The 22,789-nt window shown below is 39.4% G+C and overlaps 1 protein-coding gene across 1 annotated transcript in view; it reads right to left on the bottom strand.

Moving 5' to 3' along the window:
- Positions 1–7,880: 7,880 nt before the first annotated feature.
- Positions 7,881–22,789, bottom strand: part of RBL1 (retinoblastoma-like 1) — an 86,259-nt gene continuing 71,350 nt past the window's right edge. The window contains exons 20-23 of the mRNA XM_005868462.2: positions 21,385–21,475; positions 11,853–12,001; positions 9,779–9,943; positions 7,881–8,314 (exon numbers count right to left, since the gene is read on the bottom strand). Of these exons, the coding sequence (XP_005868524.1) occupies positions 8,144–8,314; positions 9,779–9,943; positions 11,853–12,001; positions 21,385–21,475 (576 nt within the window). The 3' untranslated portion in view covers positions 7,881–8,143. The remainder of the gene's footprint in view (positions 8,315–9,778; positions 9,944–11,852; positions 12,002–21,384; positions 21,476–22,789) is intronic.

The raw sequence follows: 22,789 nt of genomic DNA, 5'->3' as shown, positions 1-22,789 counted from the left end.
AACTGTATAGTTAAAAATGGTTAAATGGTAAATTTTATGTTATACATATTTTACCACACAAAAATCCCAACTTCGTTGAATTTTTTAAAAGTTGGGCAAGTTACTTAAAATCTCTAAGCTTTAATTTCCTCTTGTATAAAACAGGTTTATTGTAGGGTTTTATGAGAATTGAGACTGACACATGAAAAATGCTCAATACATGTGAGATATAGTTATTATAAAAAGCATTTCTGAGTCTCCTTCTTCAACTAGTTAATTCAACAAATGTCAAGTATATAGTTCCTCTTTTTTTTTTTTAAAGAGAGAGAGGAGGGGGGAGGGAGAGAGAGAAAAACATCGATCATTTGCCTCCCATACGTGCCCCAACTAGGGATCGAACCCACAACCCTTCAGTGCACGGGTCGAGCTCCAGCCAACTAAGCCACATCGGCCAGAGCAAGCCTATATTTTCTTTAATGCATCATTTTGCACTCTGGGAAAATCACAAGGAAATAAAAAGTACCACATGAAGCTTATATACAGGGGTGGGCAAAAGTAGGCTTACAGTTGTAAGTACTTGAAACAGAGTTTATTCTTGTATTATTATTATTATTATTATTATTATTGTGTTATCTATTTGATTATTTGTTTTATTATTATTACCATATTCAACTATATGCAATTACTAAAACTACTAGTGGTGGAATTCAGATAATACATGGGTAGCTTATAAGTGCTGGGGAGAAAAATAAAGCAAGTTAAGATTATAGGAGAGGCTGGGTTGGTCTAAAAAGTGCTGTGACCTAACACTTGAGCAGAGACCCAAATGAAGTAAGGGAGCCTATTTGGTTCTCCACTATGTGATGACTAACGTTAGTATTCTAACAATCATGCATCATGATGTTACAAATAATGCCTGATTTTTTTTTTAATGCCCAATTCTTAACTTTGCAAACATTAGACCCACTAAACAAAATTTAGTCCAAATGCCATTATCTGAAAGAACTTTAACCAACCCCCCCAAAACCCTGTTAATTTTTCTTTGTTTGATGATAAAATAACATAAATAATGGTACACTCATATGTGAGAACACAAGTATTAGAATTTGTTCAGAGAATACTTTAGAGATTGCAAAGATGACTCTGATATATTAAGTGATACATATCATCCATTTTTAGCTACTAGTAAACAATATATGACATATGCATTGAAAAAAGTCTAGGAAGATTCACATCGAGAAGTGGCTATAATGTGGAGCAAATGGAACTCTTACACACTGCTGGTGGCAATGTAAAATGGTCCACTTTGAAAAAGGACATGGCAATATCTTATGAAATTAAACATATATTTACCATTTGGCCCAGCAAACCAATTACTTTTAGGGAATAAAAAAGAAATTAAAATATACGTTCAGCTGCTCCCTGCTCATAGCCTCCATGCTTCGCTCCACTCCTACATGGCAAAAATGTCCCACCCTACAGAGAACGTGTAGTGCATTGTTTGGTGCATAATTATATAACTATATACAATTAATAAAATTCATCAAACTGTACACTTAAAACGAATGCATTTTATTCTATGTAAATTATACCGCAATAAAGCTGGAAAAAATCATAGTTTAAACTATGTATAAGATTTGTACAATTCCCTTCATGTGAAAAATAATTATAATAAAACATTAAAAACATTTAAAAAGTGACCTCTGGCCCTAGCTGGTTTGGCTCAGTGGATACAGCTTCAGCCTGTGGACTGAGGGGTCCCGGGTTCAATTCTGGTCCAGGGCACATGCCCGGGTTGCAGGCTCCATCCCCAGTAGGGGGCGTGCAGGAGGTAGCCTATCAATGATTCTCTCTCTCATCACTGATGTTTCTATCTCCCTCTCCCTTCCTCTCTAAAATCACTCAAAATATATTTTAAAAAAGAGGTAAAAGTTTAACAAATAAACAAACAAACAAATAAAAAGTGACCTCTGACTGGTGGGAATATAGTGTTTATTTTTTGCTTCTATATATTCTTTTTTACAATGTTATTTTCTATAATAAGTCAATTATTTTCTGAAGTGCTGATGACTTAACTGAATAGAGAGGTCTTAACTTGGTTTGGTGATACAGTGTCAGGGAGGATATTTAAATTTGGATTTCCATACTCTTGGTTATTCTACTTTTTTTTTTTTAATGGGGAAAGACAGTCTTCAATAAATGGTGTTGGGAATAATGGAAAGATACATGTAAAAAAATGAAACTAGACCACCAACTTACACCATATACAAGAATAAACTCAAAATAGATAAAAAGACTTAAATGTAAGTCGTAAAACCATAAAAATCCTAGAAGAAAACATAGGTAGTAAAATCTCAGACATGGCTTTTAGTAATATTTTTTTTCTGAAAGGGAAACAAAGGAAAAAATAAACAAACGTGACTACATCAAACTAAAAAGTTTTTGCACAGCAAAGGAAATCATCAACAAAATGAAAAGACAACCAACTGAATGATAGAACACATTCATCAATGATACATCTGATAAGGAGTTAATATCCAAAATTTCCTCAACTTTAAATTGAAGTTATTGTATATAAGTAAATGGTTTGCCATAAGGTTGGGTAGCTTCGTATAAAGTTGGGTTAACAGCTGAACTTGAATTAGTTTTTTAAAATAACAGCTTTATTGAGATACTAGGGGACCAGTACACGAATTCGTGCACCTTGAAAGAAACTGTGGGCCATGAGGCTTCAGTGGGCACCGGGGTGGGTCTTGGCCCATCCTTTGTGCCCCTGCCCAGCCCCAGTCCTCTGTCTGACAGCAGTCCCGCTCCTGCTGCTGCTCCCACGTACTGATGGCGCTGGCCCCGCTCACACCCACTGATGGCGCGAAGCGACTGGGGCCAGTGCTGGCAGCGGGCGCATATGGCGGACACTGCCCCAATCGCTCCCCTAGGAGCAGGGGGAGGTAGAGAAGCCCTCAGGGGCAATTAGGGCTGGCAGCCACCATGCGCACCCACCGACAGTGCCAAGCGATCGGGTCCGGCGCCAGGCGCTGGTAGTGGGTGCAAGCGGCAGCTCTGGCACCAGTTGTGGGTGCGAGTGGGGCCAGTGATGGCAGTGGGTACATACCCCTGGTCCAGGAGCATGAGGGGGGCAGCCAATCCACGTTTCTTTCTTTCTCTCTCCCTTCCCTCTCTAAAAATCAATTAAAAAACAATTTAAAAAAATAGCCTAGGATGCTTAACAAAACTGTTCGTATGCCATAGTATTGAATCTCTTTGGTTAATAAGTCCTCAAAGATTAATCTTACCATTGGGAAATTTGTTGGAACCACCACTTAGATATAGTACCTGAAACCTTAGGAGTATTTTATTCTCTTAACATATTAAGGGGCTGTCATTGATGCCAAATAATCTCTCTTGTATTATCAGTCACCCCACCTGGAATCTATTACCATTAATCCTGTCTGGAAAGTCATCTTCCTTATTAAGCCATCTCTGACTGCCCCCCCCCCCCCCCCCCCCCCCCCCAAGTTAGGTGACCCTCTATAGTTCCTCTTTGGTCCCCATTATCCGTATCTATCTTAAAGTGTACAGCTCTTCTTGCCTGGGTGTTTCCTTAATTCAGGAATTGGCAGAATTGACATCTTTGGCTGGATAATTCTTTGTTGTGGGGCTTTACTGTGCATTGTACCATGTTTAGCACCATTCCTGGCTTCTACAACCTGGATACCAGTAGCACTACCCCTAACCCTGCCCCATCCAGGTATGACATTCAAAATTGCAAAAATGTCTCTCCTCATTACCAAATGTCCTATAAGGGGGCAAAATTACCCCAAGTTAAAATTCACTAACCTAATTAGTCTTTCATATAAATCTTCCTCTAATTCATTCTTTGCACATCTTCCACATTTCTAAACCTTGCTATTCAAAGTGTACTTTAAAAAAAAAATATTTTTATTGATTTCAGAGAGGGAGAGATAGAAACATCAATGATGAAAGAGAATCATTGATAGGCTGCACGCCTCACACTTTTTTTAAGGGAGAGAGAAACATTGATTTGAGAGTAGAACGTTGATTGGCTGCCTCCTGCACGCCTCCTACCGGGGATGAAGTCCGAAATCCAGGCGTGTGCTCTGACCAGGAATCAAACTGGCAACCTCTTGGTGCACGGGATGACGCTCAACCAACTGAGCTACACCAGCCAGGGCCCAAGTGTACTCTTTTGAAAACTAACAACACTGGCGTTATATGGGAGCTTGTTGGAAAAGTAAAATCTCAGGCCCAACCTAAGATCTACTGAGTTAGACTGCATTTTAAACAAGATTAATAATCAGTAAACTTTGAGAAGCACAGTAAGGTCTCTTAAGTGCTTAAGGGTTGGAACTGAAGTTAAAAACAAAATTCCTAGGTCCTTCCCCAGGTGATTATCATTCTATTGGTCAATGGTGGGGCCTAAGAATCTGTATTGTTAATACAGATAGGTGTCTAGGGTAATCCTTATCCTTGGGCAAGCATAAGGATTAGAAAACTGCTGCTCTGAAGTAGACATCAGATTTTGTCATTATCCACTTAAAGCTAAAACCTCTTTAGTGTCTCCCCATGGCCTATTGCAGTGGTTCTCAGCCTTAGGTGTTCACACCTAGGGAGTATTTAAAAATCCTGATGCTAGGCAGTTTTCAAATAAATTAAATCAGAAATCTCTGCGGAAGGGACCCATCTTTTGGTGTGTTTTTCAAAGCCTCCAAGTTGCGGCCAATGTTGAGAAACAGTGGAAATGATTAAGCCTGAGCTCCTTAACCTGGCTTAAAAAGCCTGACTATGAAAAGCCTTACCTACCCTTCCAGCCCTATTTTGCACATTTTTGCATATGCACACTACACTCCAGCCTCACTAAACTACCTGCAACTCCCAAAACCTATAGTACGTTCATGCCTCTGGGTCTTTGTACAAGTTGTGCTCTCTGAATACTTCTACTGCCCTGGCAAACAGTTATGTTTCCCTAAGAACTAAATTACCACTTAGCTTTCCCTTTAGGGACCTGACACACTTACCCAGGCAGAGTGAATCATTCCCTTCTCTGTGCTAACACCATTCCTCTTCATAGAGCTTTATTACTATAATTATCACATTATATTAATGGGCTACAAATATTATATCTTGAGGACAGGAACTATGTGTGGTTCATGTTTACATCCCTAACACCTAGCAAAGGGCCAGGAATAGAGTATGCAGCCATTAATGTTTGTTGACTTAAAGGAACAAAAACAAAACAATCAGGATTATTACTTTCCTTTTTTTTTTTAAAAGCCACATCAAAATATTTTTTCCACCATTACCATTTATCATCCCCATACCCTCTCCCACCTCCACCTACTCACCTCCCCCCATTAAAATCTTAATTAGAAAAGAATTTTTAAGCTGTGAATCTCACTTGGATAAATATACCCAAAAGCATTCCTAAGAGAGAAATAAGCCTTTTCCTTAATCCAGTATCAATTAATTTAGTCCACATGTTCATTCTAAGGCCTTTTAAAAATCAAAATGAAATTCACCTAACATAAAATTAACCATTTTAAAGTAAAATTCAATGTCATGTAGTAAATTCACAACCAACACCTATATTAGCTCCAAAATATTTTCATTACCCAAAAGAAAACTCTGCACCCCTCAAGCAGTCACTCACTCCCATTCTCTTCGTAGCTCTTAGAAACCACCAAGAACATTAATTTTTAGGTTACATTAAACTGTTCAAAAGATACAAAGCAGATATTTAAAGAGATGTAAATTCTAAAATGGCTGCACAATTGCTTCTAGATACACAGAAAAGAGCACAAGTATAGTTTTTCAATAATTTCAAAAACTCTAATGTTTTATTAACAATTTTATGTACAATTGATATCAAGTTTTGAAAACTGACTGATAAACATTTCCAGAGTTTCTTATATAGTCAATGTACAAATACTCACTTATATTCTGCACATTAATAATGAAGACATAAATGACACAATAGTTATAGCTACATTAAAATATATACAAGGATTCAACACACACTTGATGTTATTTGGCTTATAACTGTGTAGATACTACACACAAAAAAGGATGATGTAATTTTAAGAAAAGTAAGATGTGATCAAAATAACTTTTCTTCTTACAATTTAAAAATAAAATTCCTGACAATAATTACTAATTTATAGGCAAATATTAGACTAATTCAAATTAGCCAGGGTTAGACATAGGTTAAATTAAACACTTTGCATTTTTTAAAAATATATTTTTATTGATCTCAGGAAGGAAGGGAGAGAGAGATCGATAGAAACATCAATGATGAGAGAGAATCATTGATTGGCTGCCTCCTGCAGGCCCCCTACTAGGCATGGAGCCTGCAACCTGGGCATGTGCCCTTGACCGGAATCGAACCTAGGACCCTTCAGTCTGCAGGCCGATGCTCTATCCACTGAGCCAAACCGGCTAGGGCACACTTTATATTCTTAAAAATAAGATGTTCAGTCCAAAAAATATACAATTGATAACATTTTCTGAAAAAAATAATTAAGAATGGCTTAACCATATTCTTCCAGATTTTGAAAACACACTAGAAAAAGTAAATATTGAACAGTCGATTCTTTGGAAAGCTGCACTACCCCTACCTAGTACTGACTGGAAAACATCCTATGGGGCCCCAGTGATCAGATCCTAATGGGAAACTCACAATGAAAAACTAATACTGAAAACAAAGAGAAGAAAGTAATAACCAGTTGTTTTATTGATGTAACTTATAAGGTATGAAAAGATATTAATGTAGTTTAGAAAAAGGTTCAACTAGCCCAGGCCGGTGTGGCTCAGTTGGTTGGTAGCTTCGATTTCTGATTAGGGCACATGCCCTGGTTGAGGGCTTAATCCCAGGTAGGAGACATGCAGGAGGCAGTCCATGAATGTTTCATTCACATCAATGTTTCGCTCTTGCTCTTTGTCTCTCTTCCTTTTCCTTCTCTCTCTCTATCTCTCTCTCTCTCTCAAATTAAAAAAAAAAATCTTAAAAAAAAGATTTAACTATTAGGGAATTAATTAGACATTGAGACTCATCTTATGATGACCTCAAAAATAGTATTTCACACATTATCAGGGTGCTAACTCACTAAATAGGAAATTTAGTTTCTAAAAACTCTTATCTGCATTTTATTTTACTGGTTTGAGAAGCAGCTTTCTGTTTTGAGAATTACATGATATAATATAATCATATATAGTTAAGTTAATGGTTCAGAAGCAAAATGATAATAGTTTAAAAAAAGGAGCAAGACCCTTTTCATTAGGTTGTGACACCAGGCTAAGAGGGCTTAGGGTTGGAAAGCAAGAAGTGTGGGTAATGCATGGGCTCAGGTTAAATCTGTTTATGCTCAAGGAGAGGAAGGGATCTAGAGAACCAAGAATAGTAGTGGCACCTGGATGTGGAGTTACCACAGTGGGTCAGAAACAGGCTGGTGCAACAACCTCTGGCCCAACAGCCATGGGAACCAACCCCTACTCAATATGAAATTGAGAACACAAATATCTCAAAGCACGTTTACCAAAAATAGACTATTGACCCTCATATTACAAAGCACAGAAGGAGGAGACATTTGATTATTTTAAAAAGCAAGCTAAAAAATTAGATTTCTCCTTACTTCATCTTAAAAACGAACCCAAGGAACAAACATTAAAAAAATTCTAGGACAACTAATATGTTTAAAGGCACTTAAAACATTCCTTTCTTTCCTTTTTGTTGTTGATCCTCACCCAAGGATATTTTTCCATTGATTTTAGAGAGAGTGGAAGGGAGGGGGAGAGACAGAGAGAGAAATATGGATATGAAAGAGACACATCAATTGGGGATCGAGCCTGCAAACGAGGCATATACTCTTGACTGGAATCGATCCCCAGACCCTTCAGTCCCCAGGCCAACGCTCTATCCACTGAGCCAAATCAGCTAGGGCAAAAACATTCCTTTCTGATCCAACTCAAAATACATCTCTGTCAACTACATTTTGCATGAATGTTTAAAAAAAAGTGTATAATTTTCGTGCAATTTTTCTTATAATTCAGTGATATTTACCATATACAAGGTTGAAAGTTCTGAAGGATAGAGCCCCAACTTTATGCAAAACAACCTGAAAGTGCTTTTATCACAAAAACAGGAAAGGCACTAATGGTTTGCTCTTTCACTGACAACATCTTGTAGTCTTTTAAGTAAAACATCATCATTTTCTTGACAGAGGCGTTTGGCAGGTGATTCTGCATCACCATCAATGGCTATTGCTCGCTTCTTGGTTCTCTGTTCACCTTGCCTTATCATGTTGTTGATATCTTTCAAACTCTGTGCAAAAATAGAGGACATGCATGAGCAAAGGGGAAAAGGGAACTAGCACCAAAGAACGAAGCTAACTGCTTTTTCCTGCCCTCTATCCTGCTGGGGTACAGATTATTTTTTTAAAATCAAGGTTAACTGAATAAGGGTAATTAGAACTAATCTTTTCAGGAGTTTTTTAAAAAAACGAATTTACCTTATAGCAGTAGTTCCCAGTGTGAACATAGAACAGATGCAGCAGAAGCATCTAGGAATGTATTAGAAATGCAAATTCTCATGCATAATCCTACTGACTCAAATGTTGGGGGGTGGGGCCTAGCAATCTGTTTCACCCCTCCAGTTGATTCTGATGCTCCCTATAGTTTGAGGTCCTCCTCTTAAAGCAATGCTTTTGAAATTTTATGTACTTACTAATCATCTGGGGATCTTGTTAAAAATACAGTCTCAGATTCAGTAGGGCTAGTGTGAGGCCTGAGCTTGCATTTCTAAAATGCTCCCAAGTGATGCTGATGTTGCTGGTCTGAAATCCACTCTCAATAGCAAGGCATTACAGAAGTGTTTCCTAAAAGCTGTGCATCACAATTGTGTAGAGCTAACTGCTAAAATTTTGTCACTCAGTAGGTCTATGGGACAGGTATCTTGTCTTCAAGAAGCTCCCCAGGTGATCCTGACCCATGTTTTGAAATCATTGCCTTAGAAATCAATTGGTGCCATCTTTGATTTCATGCATCTTCTAAACATCCTTATGGGAAATCGACTTCTAAGAAGAGGAAATGTAAATCTGTGAGGTGCTCTATCTGAGTGTTTTGTTTGCTAAGTACAGTAAAAACTCAACAGATGTTTGTGGAACTGAATGAGAAAGTCATGAGTTAAGGAGCTGCCCTTGTATTTGGATTGAGTTACAATCTTTCCCAGTACACTTTTTTGCAGTTGGCAGTGATTCTGGCTTCTGGAGACATACTGAACATATCTCCTTGATAGCCCTTCAAATATAAAAAAACAGCAATCATGTCCCAGTCACATCTTCATCATGGTACAGGATAAAGAGAGATAACAGAGCTGTCGATGTAAATAAGAGGAGGCCTCTTTTCAGACTTTACTATCCTTGTTATCATCCACCAAATGAGCTTTCACTTTCAAAGCCTTTCTTTAAACTTAATGTTCCCCATTTCTGACCACTAACAGGTGTTGCATTACTGGTGGCCCCTCCTCAAGATTAAGCTTGAGCAGGAAGACACACGACTCTTGCACTGAACTCCTCCAATACCATGTCAATAGTAATGGATTAAACTACCTCAACTGAATGCAATGCTCTTGTTCACAGGAAATTTGCCATAGTATCAGTTCATATTTATTAGTAGTAACTATTCAAAACAGAGAGAGCAGATTAAAAATTACTAACTGGTAATGTGAAATCCAATTTTTAACAAATGTACATAAGTTGTTTTGGAGTAAAGTTTTTGTGTACCTTACCTTAGAAGGGCTGCCATTGAACTTATACAGCAGAGCAGTCCTTGGCGTAAGGCCTGACCCATTCTTGTGTGGGGAAACATAAACAGAGTGCTGTTGGGAAATTCGGCGTGGTGAGCCGGGCTGTTGCTTAATATGTGGAAAAGGAGAGAGTGGTGGAGCTTCCATCTGAAATAACCCAAAAGTAAGTTGTTTTAAGATAAAAGTTTTCTTTCTTTTTGGAATTCCACCATATTTTTATTCTTACTGGCATCTCCTAGGTGGGAGTCAGTTATATTGTAGGAACTTATTTATGGCTGAATAAAAGCAAAGAAATGGTCCATTACCCCTTATTTTTCAACAATTACTAAGAGAGAAACTAAAATGTATTTTCCTGGATCTTTCAGGAAACCCTGAAGAATTCTGGGTAAGATACCAGCAACACTAAGCCAAGAGTATAGGAACCCCACATCCATTCTCAGAAAGTAGGGGCAAAAAATAATCAATGTCCTAATACTTATAACAAAAAATCTCTCTCAACACACACATACCCACAGCCAAAGCAATAGTAGAGAGCATAAAAGAGAGGCGGAGAATTCTATGAGCCAGAAGGCTCAGTTCAACATAGAACAAATCTGTTAATGAACTATTAAAACTTTATAATAAAACACAAAAGATTTAGGAAAAAAAAAAGAAATAGAGTTTGGTGAGCTGAGTCTGTACTTTTCTTTAATATTTGTTACAATGTTTCCTTCTCAAGAATAAAGATGGTTCCTTAATTATTACTCATTTTCATCTTGAAGCTAATAAAATTAGTTGCAATTGGCTGATGATAGAGATTACAATATAAAAAAACATCAAGTAGACACATCTTTATGTAAAGCAATCAATGTTTTCAGAAAATTTAATAAGATCGCCCCTTTCCTCTCTCACTGGTGCACTGGAACGATCAGGTGTTTTTGTAACATCTTCCAAGTCGGTTAAAGAATTCAGTGTTGTGATAGATATACTACTTTAATATGTAAGTCAATTATTTAAATTATAACTCTCTCTACAATATAAAAAAACATCAAGTAGACACATCTTTATGTAAAGCAATCAATGTTTTCAGAAAAGGTTCAGAAATCTACAATTATTATGCATAAATTAAATTGAAATCTTAAGAAATACAAACATGTAAACTTAACGTGGTACTCTTTTCTCTATCTAGCTCCCATCTAGCATAGCATATGATGGGAGCTAGAACTTTAGGATGAGTAGTCATGGCCTCTGAGGACAGATAGAGAGCATATTCCTTGGAAGGAACAAGAACAGAAATGTGAAGAGACACACAGATAAACGTACGTGGCTACTGGCTGGGTATAGCTTCTACTATGTCCCTCTTTCTTAAAACTAAAGTCTTATCTATTGGGAATCAAGTTGGTTTTTATACTGGTAATACTACTTTCACAAACTGGTTCGACTGCTAAAGCTAGGATTTGCATAAAAATTTCTTAGCACTGCCTCTATTTATAATTCAGGCCTATCTATATCCTTTGCTCTTTATTTTGCGAAACACATTTATTTCATTAATACAACAATAGAAATAAAAAACAAAAGAACAGTTACCATATTAAATTTTTTTTGTTTTGTTTTGCCCTAGCCAGTTTGGCTCAGTTGATAGAGTGTTGGCCTGCGGACTGCAGAGTCCTGGGTTCGATTCCGGTCAAGGGCACATGCCTGGGTTGGGGGCTCAATCCCCAGTAGGGAGCATGCAGGAGGCAGCTGATCAATGATTCTCATCACTGATGTTTCTATCTCTCTCTCCCTCTCCCTTCCTCTCTGAAATCGATAAAAACATATTAAAAAAAATTTTTTTCCTGTTCCCATATAGTCCTTGCCCATATGTATACATAATTTCTAGCAACATAATGATAGTATGGATTAAATTTCCCTGTTTTCCTCTGGTCTCTGCTGTATCATAGTCTTAATCACTTTGTGATTACTAGTATATTTTGTCCTATATAATACATCAGTGAAATACTTATCTAGCAAAATAAACTCATAATAATCTAACTATGACTAAGATATTAATAAAGCAATAAAATATAAAACGTACCATATGGTCCTGATTTGACAAGTCATATTTCAATGCAAATGACTTCACTCTTCCTACATATATTGTATTGTAAAATTTGATAAGATCGCCCCTTTCCTCTCTCACTGGTGCACTGGAACAATCAGGTGTTTTTGTAACATCTTCCAAGTCTGTTAAAAGAATTCAGTGTTGTGATAGATATACTACTTTAATATGTAAGTCAATTATTTAAATTATAACTCTCTCTACAATATAAAAAAACATCAAGTTGCCCTGACTGGTTTGGCTCAGTGGATAGAGTGTTGGCCTGCGGACTGAAAGGGCCCAGGTTCGATTTCAGAAGGGTATGTGTACCCTGGTTGCGGGCACATCCCCAGTAGGGAGTGTGCAGGAGGCAGCTGATTGATGTTTCTCTCTCATTGATGCTTCTAACTCTCTATCCCTCTCCCTTCCTCTCTGTAAAAAATCAATAAAATATATTTAAAAAAAAAACCCATCAAGTAGACACATCTTTATGTAAGGCAATCAGTGTTTTCAGAAAAGGTTCAGAAATCTACAATTATTATGCATAAATTAAATTGAAATCTTGAGAAATACAAACATGTAAACTTAACGTATTACTCTTTTCTCTAGATACACTTTACACTTTTCTTTAGATACCTTTACAAATTTTTTTTAAAATTTATTGATTTGAGCCCAGCTGGTGTGACTTAGTGGTTGAGTGTGACCCATGAACCCGGGGGTCAAGGTTCAATTCCCAGTCAGGGCATATGCCCAGGTTGCAGGATTGATCCCTAGTGTGGAGTGTGCGGGGCAACGGGTCAATGATTCTCTCTCACCATTGACGTTTCTATCCCTCTCTCCCTCTCCCTTCTTCTCTCTGAAATCAATAAAACACAGCTTTAAAAAAATTTATTGATTTAAAAGAAACCTCAGTTTGTTGTTCCACTTATTTATGCATTCACTGGTTGATTCTTGTATGTACCCTGACCAGGGATAGAACCTACAGCCTTGATGTATTACAATGATGCTCTAACAACTGTCTGAATTCACTGTCATTGGTGGCTCTTAGAGAAGCACTAGCCTTGGGTTGGGGCTTAGCTAAAGGGCCTGCATATATTCACATTGCAGAAAGGTGGAAAGACTCTAAAAGGTAAGGCAGCCTTAGCTGGTTTGGCTCAGCAGATAGAGCGTCGGCCTGCAGACTCAGGGGTCCCAGGTTCGATTCCAGTCAAGGGCATGTACCTGGGTTGCGGGCACATCCCCAGTAGGGGGCGTGCAAGAGGCAGCTGAATCGATGTTTCTCTCTCATCGATGTTTCTAACTCTCTATTCCTCTCCCTCTCCCTTCCTCTCTGTAAAAAAATCAATAAAATATATTAAAAAAAAATAAATAAAAGGTAAGGCATATCCTCATAAATTAAGAAGCATGATAAATTGCTTGTGCTTATTTTTTGTGCAAATACATGGCAGTTGATAGGTGTTCAAAGAGCCAACTTTCCCATGTACAACAGCAACTTTAGTGCTCAGTTTATAGCTAGTATCCTTAGTTGTAAAATGACAGCTTGCGCAAAAGTACTTTTCTATTTATTGATGTAACTCTGAGATAGCTTGTGACAACAGGCAAAACTTTACTCTTTTTGGGGGGGAAGAGTATTACAAACCATTGTTTACTTGTACATACACAAGTCATCTGCTTATAGCAGTTAAGAAAACCACTGGCAATTAAAATTAATGCAGCTTATGAAAAAAAGTTCTCATTCTTAGTACACTGGCCTACAAACACCAAGAACATGGATAGAAGCATGCTTCCACATTAGCAAAACCAGTAAACTCAAACATGGTCCACAGGCCAAGCAGCCCAGGGAATCTTCACAGGCATCTGAGTCCCAATTTGGATGTCCTTTTCACTCTTGCTATTTTTTTTCTTTTTTTGCACCCTTGCTAGCTATGTGGTCAAATAACTTGAGGAAATGCTGCATATTATATCCTCCTCTTGGAAATTCAGAATACATGTTAGTATATTAAAGGCTTTGAGAAGTTTTTTCAGTTGGGAAAAAAACCACATGTTCACTTTAATTCCATATTTATCACTTTTTTTTTTTTATGCACAGTCCCTCTTCCCCATAATACTTATTACCATCCTGGGGAACAGTGTTCCAAGGTATACTGCATAATAGCTATCGCAGGTTACAGTATTCTCATGGATCAATTAAAATTATTTAATGTTCTCCTTGGATTAGAAATTTCTGGAGGCAGAGACTATATAGTCATCATATTTCTTTCATCCCAATTCCAGTTGTTAATATTTACATAAGATAAGGGGCTATACTAAGTTTGAAGGAACCAAACATTTAAAAGTCTGGCACCTTCATCAGCAGGTGAGTGGATTAAAAAACTGTGGTACAGCCCTAGCCGGTTTGGCTCACTGGATAGAGCGTCGGCCTGGGGACTGAAGGGTCCCAGATTCAATTCCGGTCAAGGGCATGTACCCTGGTTGCAGGCACATCCCCAGTAGCGGGTGTGCAGGAGGCAGCTGATCGATGCTTCTCTCTCATCAATGTTTCTAAGTATCTCTCTCCCTTCCTCACTGTAAAAAATCAATAAAATATATTTTTTAAAGAACCAAAAAATCTGTGGTACATCTATACAATGGAATACTATGCTGCTGTAAAAAGGAAGGAACTCCTACCATTTGCAACAGCATGGATTGCGCTGGAAAGCATTATGCTAAGCGATAAGTCAGTGTCAGAGAAAGATAAGCATCACATGATCTCACTCATTTGTGGAATATAATGAACAACATAAACTGATGAACAAAAACAGATCCAGAGACAGAGAAGCATCGATCAGACCGTCAAACCTCAGAGGAAAGGTAGGGGAGGGTGGGGGGTAAGGGAGAGAGATCAACCAAAGGATTTGTATGCATGCATGTAAGCCTAACCAATGGACACAGACACCAGGGGGTGAGGGCATGAGCCGGGGTGTGAGGGGGTTGGGGAGGAAGCGGGGGGATAAGGACACATATATAATACCTTAATCAATAAAGAAAATTTTTAAAAAAATAAAAAAGATAGAATGAAAAAGAAGTCTGGCACCTTGAATTCTAACTAAACATGATTTTATTTAGCTTTTTTTTTCATTTCAAAAAAAGAAAACAAAATGTCAGTTATCCTTTACGCAGAACAAAGATCTCTACCTTATAGCCTCTGTAAGGACACTAGCACTTTGAAATTAAAGCCTTAGTGGGCCTGGTGACTATCTTACCACATATACATTAGGATTGGGAGAGAGAATGAGATCAAAGGTTTGCCTGACTGGTGCTATTACTGTTACAAATCTGTTTCCCCTCAGAGGGTAGGAGGGAACTTCCACCTAATATAATTAGAGACACATGGTAATATGTTTGTGAAATGAACCAATGAACATTTAACTTAAGAAATGATTCCCCCCAATAATTTTAGTACCCACCTTACAGCATACATAGTTATTCCAATACTAGAGGCCCAGTGCATGAAATTTGTGCACAGGTAGGGTCTCTAGGCCTGGCCAGCAATCAGGGCCGATCAGTTCCCCACCTCCCTGCCTCTTCCTTCCCTCACCACCTGCATGCTGCCACCACGCGGTTCCCCACCTCCTGGCCTCCCCCTTCCTTTGCTCCCCTCAGTACCCTGCCGCCACCGCTCGTTGCCCGCCATGTTCTGCACCACCCCTGGTGGTCAGCGCATGTTATAGTGAGTGATCAAACTCCGGGTAGAACTCCCGAGGGGACAATTTGCATATTAGCCTTTTATTATATAGGATTATTGACTTATTCCCCCAGGCTGTATTTTACATCCCCATGTGGTGGTCTTTTCAATATTTGAAGATACTTTTTTTTTTCTGTATAAAACCTACCTTTCCTATAAGATTGCCTTAAACCAGGTGATCTTGTGGGTGACACAGAGGTTGGAGAAATAGAATGAAGGCAGGCAGTTCCTCCACTGTGGGAAAGAACTGTGCTTCAGGAATGAATTTCTATGCAATAAAATTAGTGAGATTCTAGAATCATGGCATTTTCTCTCATTGCATTCTTGGGGATTGTCCTCTTCAGATACATTTTTCTAGCAGAGGCTGATGAAATGAGCAGCAGAGACTCTAGAAACGAGCTGTAATATGCTATTGCTAAGTCTGTTTCCTATATTCCTATATTTGATGAATAGACAGCTGTGCAAAGTTGTCCCATTGTCTCCAACACCAAGGAGAAGATCATCGCAATGCAGAATCAGCTACAGCAGAACATACAAGAAGGACTGCAGATCAAACCAGCATCTTTTCAAGTATCAAGAAAGGGAGTCATTCTACTACATGATAAGTTTTCTACAAATAATGTCGTGGTCACTTTCTGTGGTCATGTGATCAGTGGTTAGTGGATGAGAAGCATCAGAGTGTCTGAGAGGGTAATCTTCAATTGAGTAAACACATGACTTTAATTAAATCTTGAATTTAATCTCTCGTTTCTAAGCCCTGTGCCAACTCAGTACCAACAGATTATCTGTCAATATTTAGTAACCTTAGAAATTCAAACACACAATTGATTCTTGATTTCTGCCAAGTCATATCTCGGTTTGTGTTTGATAAAGCCTTCAGATAGAAAGCGATTCTCTGGACCCAGGCCGGGTAGCTCAACCGGTTAGAGCAGCCGTGGGCAAACTACGGCCCGCGGGCCGGATCCAACCCGTTTGAAATGAATAAAACTAAAAAAAAAAAAAAAAGACCGTACCCTTTTATGTAATGATGTTTACTTTGAATTTATATTAGTTCACACAAACACTCCATCCATGCTTTTGTTCTGGCCCTCCGGTCCAGTTTAAGAACCCATTGTGGCCCTCGAGTCAAAAAGTTTGCCCACCCCTGGGTTAGAGCATTGTCCCACTACGCCAAGGTTGCAGTTCCGGGCACATATAAAAAGCAACCAATGAATGAATAAACAAGTGGGGCAAATCAATATTTTTCTCTCTCTAAAATCAATAAATAAAAAATAAAAAAAGAAAGCAATTTTTAAAACATCTGTTTCAGAAGAAAATGCTTTTCGGCTCTTCTGTGAAGGAGGTAAAACTCTGAGAATTATAGCTAAAGCTAAAGTACTATTGGTACTAACTAAATAATCCCTAATAAAGCAAAGGTTTATCCCAGAAGGCTCTGAACATATCAGAATTTGTGGAATTACTGATGCAAACCAGACACTGGAAGAGTGGTCTCAGTTTTTCCTTTTTCACAGTTCTCAGCCTGTGACATTTGCTCTTATTATTCTTCATGCCTTGTCTCTGACTTCTCAGATTTCCAAGGGCTCCAATTCTTGCCTCATTCCTTTCAGTCAGGAACTCCTCCCTAGTACCACTAATTGTGAAATGCGAGACTGCAAATATCTAGGCTTCAGACCTTTTCCTGTCATGTGAGAGCAGTGACTTCCTAAGGATTTCTTCACTGTTCCAACTGCCAAAGGACTCGAAATTAAAATATTGCCAGGCTATGCTGGTTAGGATTCTAGTCACACTGAGTTTTTTTCTTCTTGGATTTATAGTATCTCGGGGTAGGAAGAGACCTGATTAGGCCAAATTAGGCTATCTAGAGCCAAAAGCTGAGAAATGAGAAGGATATGTTTCTTACTTCAACCGCTATAAGTTAATTTCCCCATCCCATCATAGAAAATATAGTCTTAAAGCAACCCGTAGGCTTCTGTACCCTTTGAAACCTTACCCTTTGAAGTGTATTATCTCCACCTTGCCTTAGGACAAATTGTGTTAATAAAAGCAAGGGTCCTAGACAAGGAGGGACTCTTCAGTTCCTTTAGCTGAAGGTCCTCTGACCCCCAATGCCTTTCAAAATTATATCTCGTCTCCAGATTCTTTATTAGTCTCTGGATTCCTATGTCATCTACATGCAGCCCCTTTTCCAGATTCCTGAACCCTTCTTGATGCTGGGACCCCGGCACCAAGGTTGAGGGTTTGATCCCTGGTCAGGGCACATACAAGAAGCAACCAAAGAATGTATAAATAAGTGGAACAAAAAATTGATGTTTTTCTCTCTCTTCTTTCCTCTCTCTCTCTCTTTCTCCAACCAATAAATTAAAAAGCTGGCCGGTGTTGCTCAGTGGTTGGGCATCGACCTATGGTCACAGTTCGATTCCCAGTCAGGGCACATGCCCAGGTTGCAGGATTGATCCCCAGTGTGGGGTGTGCAGGAGGCAGCCAATCAATGATTCTAACTCATCACTGATGTGTGTGTTTTTTCATCACTGATGTTTTTAACTCTCTCTCTCCCTTCCACTCTCTTAAATCAATAAAAAAAATTTAAAAGTAAAGAAAAGGAAAAAAGAAACCATGATATATCTCCTTTTGCTTACTTATATAGTCTTGAACTTCACTGGTCCTGTATCCCAGATAGTTGCTGGCAGTTACTTTGATTCTCATAGAGCACATTGTTTCCCATACTTAATCTCTAATATTTGTGTTTTTTTGTTTTGTTTTGAATGCTCACCTGAGGATATGTGCTTTTACTGATTTCTTTTAGAGGAAGGGAGGGAGAGAGAAAGAGGAACATCCATGTGAGTGAGAAACACTGATTGGTTGCCTCCCGTATTAACGCAGACTGGAGATTGAACCCGTAACTTTTTGAAGCATGGGCAACACTCCAACCAACTGAGCCACCCGGCCAAGGTTGATGCCTGGCTTTGCAGGGGCAGAAAAATCACCAATTTGTAAAAAAAATAGAAGGTTTTTTGGGTCAGGTTTGCTGTCTAATATACTTCTCATTGTCTTGAAAAGGCTCAGGCCATGCCTGGGTAGCTCAGTTGGTTAGAGTGTCATCTTGATATGCCAGGGTTGTAGGTTTAATCCCTGGTCAGGGCACATACAAGAATCAACCAATGAATAAATAAATAAGTGGAACAACAAATTGATGTTTCTCTCTCCCTTCCTTTCTCTAAAACTAATTAAATTAATAAATTTTTTAAAAAAGAAAGGCTCAGGAATAATATATTTATGTAAAAAGTATGTATCCTGCCCAGCCAGTGTAGTTCAGTGGTTGAGCACTGACACATGAACCAAAAGGTCACTGGTCCAGTCCAAGGCACCTGCCCAGGGTTTGTGGGCTCAATCCCCAGTAGGGGGCATGCAGGAGAGCCAATCTCATCAATGTTTCTTTCTTTCTATCCCTTTCTCTTCCTCTCTCTCTAAAATTAAAAAAATTTTTTAAAAAGTATCCTAAAATGGGGATTCTAGGTCATTATTATTAAAGGATCTCTATATATAAAAGCCTAAGTGACCGAAGAACCAAACGACCAAATGACTGAACCACAGGTCAACCGGTTGCTATGACACACACTGACCATCAGGGGGCAGATGCTCAACAAAGGATTTGCCCCCTGGTGGTCAGTGCACTCCCACAGCCAACCTCCCGCAGTCCTCCCCTCCTCCCCCTCACCGGCCGGTCAGCCCCCAACATTTCTGATCAGGGTGGCCGGCCAACCTCCCGCAGCCCCTCCCCCCAGCTGGCCAACCTCCTGTGGCCCCTACCCCTGGCCGGCCAACCCCCTGTACCCCTGCTGGTCCCGATCGCCGGCCAGGCTTAGGGACCTTACCCGTGCACAAATTCATGCACCTGGCCTCTAGTTTTTAAACAAGATCTTAAAAGTTCAGATCCTGCCCTAACCGGTTTGGCTCAGTGGATAGAGCGTCGGCCTGCGGACTTAAGGGTCCCAGGTTCGATTCCGGTCAAGGGCATGCACTTTGGTTGCGGGCACATCCCCAGTGGGGGGTGTGCAGGAGGCAGCTGATGGATGTTTCTCTCTCATCGATGTTTCTAACTCTCTATCCCTCTCCCTTCCTCTCTGCAAAAAATCAATAAAATATTAAAAAAAAAAAAGTTCAGATCCTGGTAGATACCATAATGATCATAAATATTTATGTAATTTTATTAAAAAAGTCTTTGACCCAGCCAGTTACTCTTAAGAATTTATCCTAGGCATATGGAGCAAGTGATTTCCTCACAAAGCTGTATAAAATTAGAAACAGTCTAAATGCCCCACATTGTATAAGTAAATAAATCACAGTACATACAATACATATGCACTCATACAGGGTGGGGCAAAAATAGGTTTACAGATGTTTGTATAGAAAATAATAGAATAATTAATAAATAATAAAAGAATAAACTATGTTTCCTATACCCAAAACTGTAAACCTACTTTTGTCCCACCCAGATATACACATTAAAGAAATGGAAAAAGGAGACAAGGAAAAGGAGATGGGGAGAGGAGGCATTTTCATAATTTATCAACATAAGTCTTAGTACGCTGGAAGCAACAAGGTAGCAGCCTTGCGAGTGGTGACAAAATATCTGTATACTTTTTAATACAAAGGATATTCCTTAATTGTCTCCTCAGACAGATCACTGACAGCTATCTTACTTTCCCTGTTATTCAGATTTACAGCAGTCCCTCCTTATCCACAGGGGAATGTTCCAAGACCCCTGTGGATGCCTGACACAGTGGAGAGTACCAAACCCTACATATACTCTTTTGACCTATACATACCTTATAAATTAGGGACAGTAAAATATGAATAATAACTAATAATAAAATAGAAAAATTATAACTATCTACTGTAATAAAAATGTGAATGTGGTCTCACTCCTTAAATTTCACTGGATTTAAACATCATCAGAGATTTAAATCTCATATCTGAAATTTTCCATTATCTGATGATAACTAAAATCAAGAAAAGAAAAACCATGGGAAGGGAGGACTACTGTATTTTAAAAATTTAAGTGCCTTTGCCCTAGCTGGTTTGGCTCAGTGGGTAGAGTGTTGGCCTGCAGACTGAAGGGTCCTGGGTTTGATTCTGGTCAAGGGCACATGCCTGGGTTGTGGGCTCGATCCCCAGCAGGGGGTGTGCAGGAGGCAGTCAATCACCTATATCATTGAATCCATGCTGCCTGGCATTCACTATCTACACTAATAAAAGACAAAGATGGTAATTGACCGTACCTTCACTATGCCCACCAGCCAATCAGAAGAGTATGCAAATGAACTCAACAAAGATGGCCGTTAAATTTGCATACTGCAGGCAGGGCGGGACAGCACCATTTGCTGCCTGCCCCGCCGCCATCCGGGCCTGCTATCTGCGACCTGACCTGGGGCGGTGCGGCAGGACAGCAGCGATCCGCCGGCCCGCCTGGCCGCCATCCGGGCGTCCTGTGTGCGACCCAACCTGGAGCAAAGACTGAAGACAGTGTAGAAGGAAGCCAAGTGCTGCAGAAGGGAGCAAAATGGCAGAGGAGGGAATGGAGATGAGAGCGGAGCTGAGGCAGCGGACACGGGAAGGGAGTGAGGTAGCAAGAGATGGGAAGGAGCGAAGCGACGGAGAAGGGAGGGAGCGAGGCAGGGGAGAAGGGAGGGAAGCACGCTGCGGAAGCCCTATTCTTGCAGGAATCTTCCTGCAACGGGCCTCTAGTATTATGTACAATGTAATCAAAGGTATATTACCTATAGAATGTTAAATTGGGCAACTTACCACAATCAGTCATTTCAAAATCACCATTTACTTTTTTATTATAAGCCACAATTTCTCTTGGAATACTTTTCAACAGTACACTTCTATAGACCTATAAGTCAAAGGGGAAAAAAAGGTCTGCTAAGTCACAAAAAGGCACAGATTAAGCCAAACCAAAATAAGAACAACAAAATATCAAGCCAATTAAAAAGTATTTGTCTGTATGGGTGATCATCAATCAAGAGGAAGATGTTATTAGTCTGATAAATGCAGGTTATAACAAACATCTTAGAAGAGGGAATACTGAAGCAGATTCTGAGCCTACATCTAAAATATGCCCTTGTAGGAGTTTACAATGCAAACAGAAGAGTTAGGTACATAAATAGCAACTAAACACTGATGAGCAGGTTTTGCCAAATAAAATAACTTCAAAAATATGAACTTGTTCTTCCTCCTTTTTAACTCCTTACCTGAGAACCAATTTACTCTCAATTGGGCTTGTTTTCCTGCTCTCATCCCATTCCCATCTCCTTTCAGATGGACACATGAAAATTTGTTCCGTTCCTGCCCCGAAACTCTTTCCTACCTCCAAGATAGCTGATAGGCATGAACCATTTCTCCCTCATCCCATGGGGACTAGTATTTATTTATTTGTTTGTTTATTTATTTATTTATTTATTTATTATTTATTTTTTACAGAGAGGAAGGGAGAGGGACAGAGAGTTAGAAACATCCATGAGAGAGAAACATCCATCAGCTGCCTCCTGCACTCCCCCCTCTGGGGACATGCCCACAACCAAGGTACATGCCCCTGACCGGAATCGAACCTGGGACTCTTCAGTCCACAGGCTGACGCTCTAGCCACTGAGCCAAACTGGTCAGGGTGGGGACTAATATTTAAAAGACATTTAGGGAACTCTGGCTTGGCTCATTTTGACACACAGTAAGTTTATCTTAATGATCTTTAAAGACAATCTGGACCTCTTTTGGCTCTGTTCCTGAGGGGTTTTTCTGAAGAGGCCCAGAAATGCTTGGCCTGTCATAGTATATAACAAACACTTGTACTTGGCTCTTCTAATATCTGTAAATCACTCACCATTTGGGGGCTTAAGTAAAGAAGTGAAACTACTGGTGGGGCTCTCCTAGAAGGGAATATCACTACTAGTACTCCCACCTGAGATATCTGGGCCACCACCTTTCTTTCTCAGATAGCAGATCATGGGGGCCAGAGAAGAGGCCATTAGGCTCTCTTAGAGTAGAACAACCAAGCTCTTGAATGGTTTTAAGGTAAACCAACCCTGTGTTCTCAGCTATAATAACAATAATAATATGGATCTAACAGTCATTAATGCTTACTATGTGCCAGGCCACTACGCTAACATTTTATATTTCCACTAGAGGCCCGGTGCACGAAATTCATGCACTG

This window comes from Myotis brandtii, unplaced genomic scaffold (genome assembly GCF_000412655.1).
Source record: "Myotis brandtii unplaced genomic scaffold, ASM41265v1 scaffold27, whole genome shotgun sequence".
NCBI classification, from domain to species: domain Eukaryota; kingdom Metazoa; phylum Chordata; class Mammalia; order Chiroptera; family Vespertilionidae; genus Myotis; species Myotis brandtii.
The sequence above is the reverse complement of the archived record's forward strand: the minus strand, read 5'-3'. Positions and strand labels throughout refer to the sequence as shown.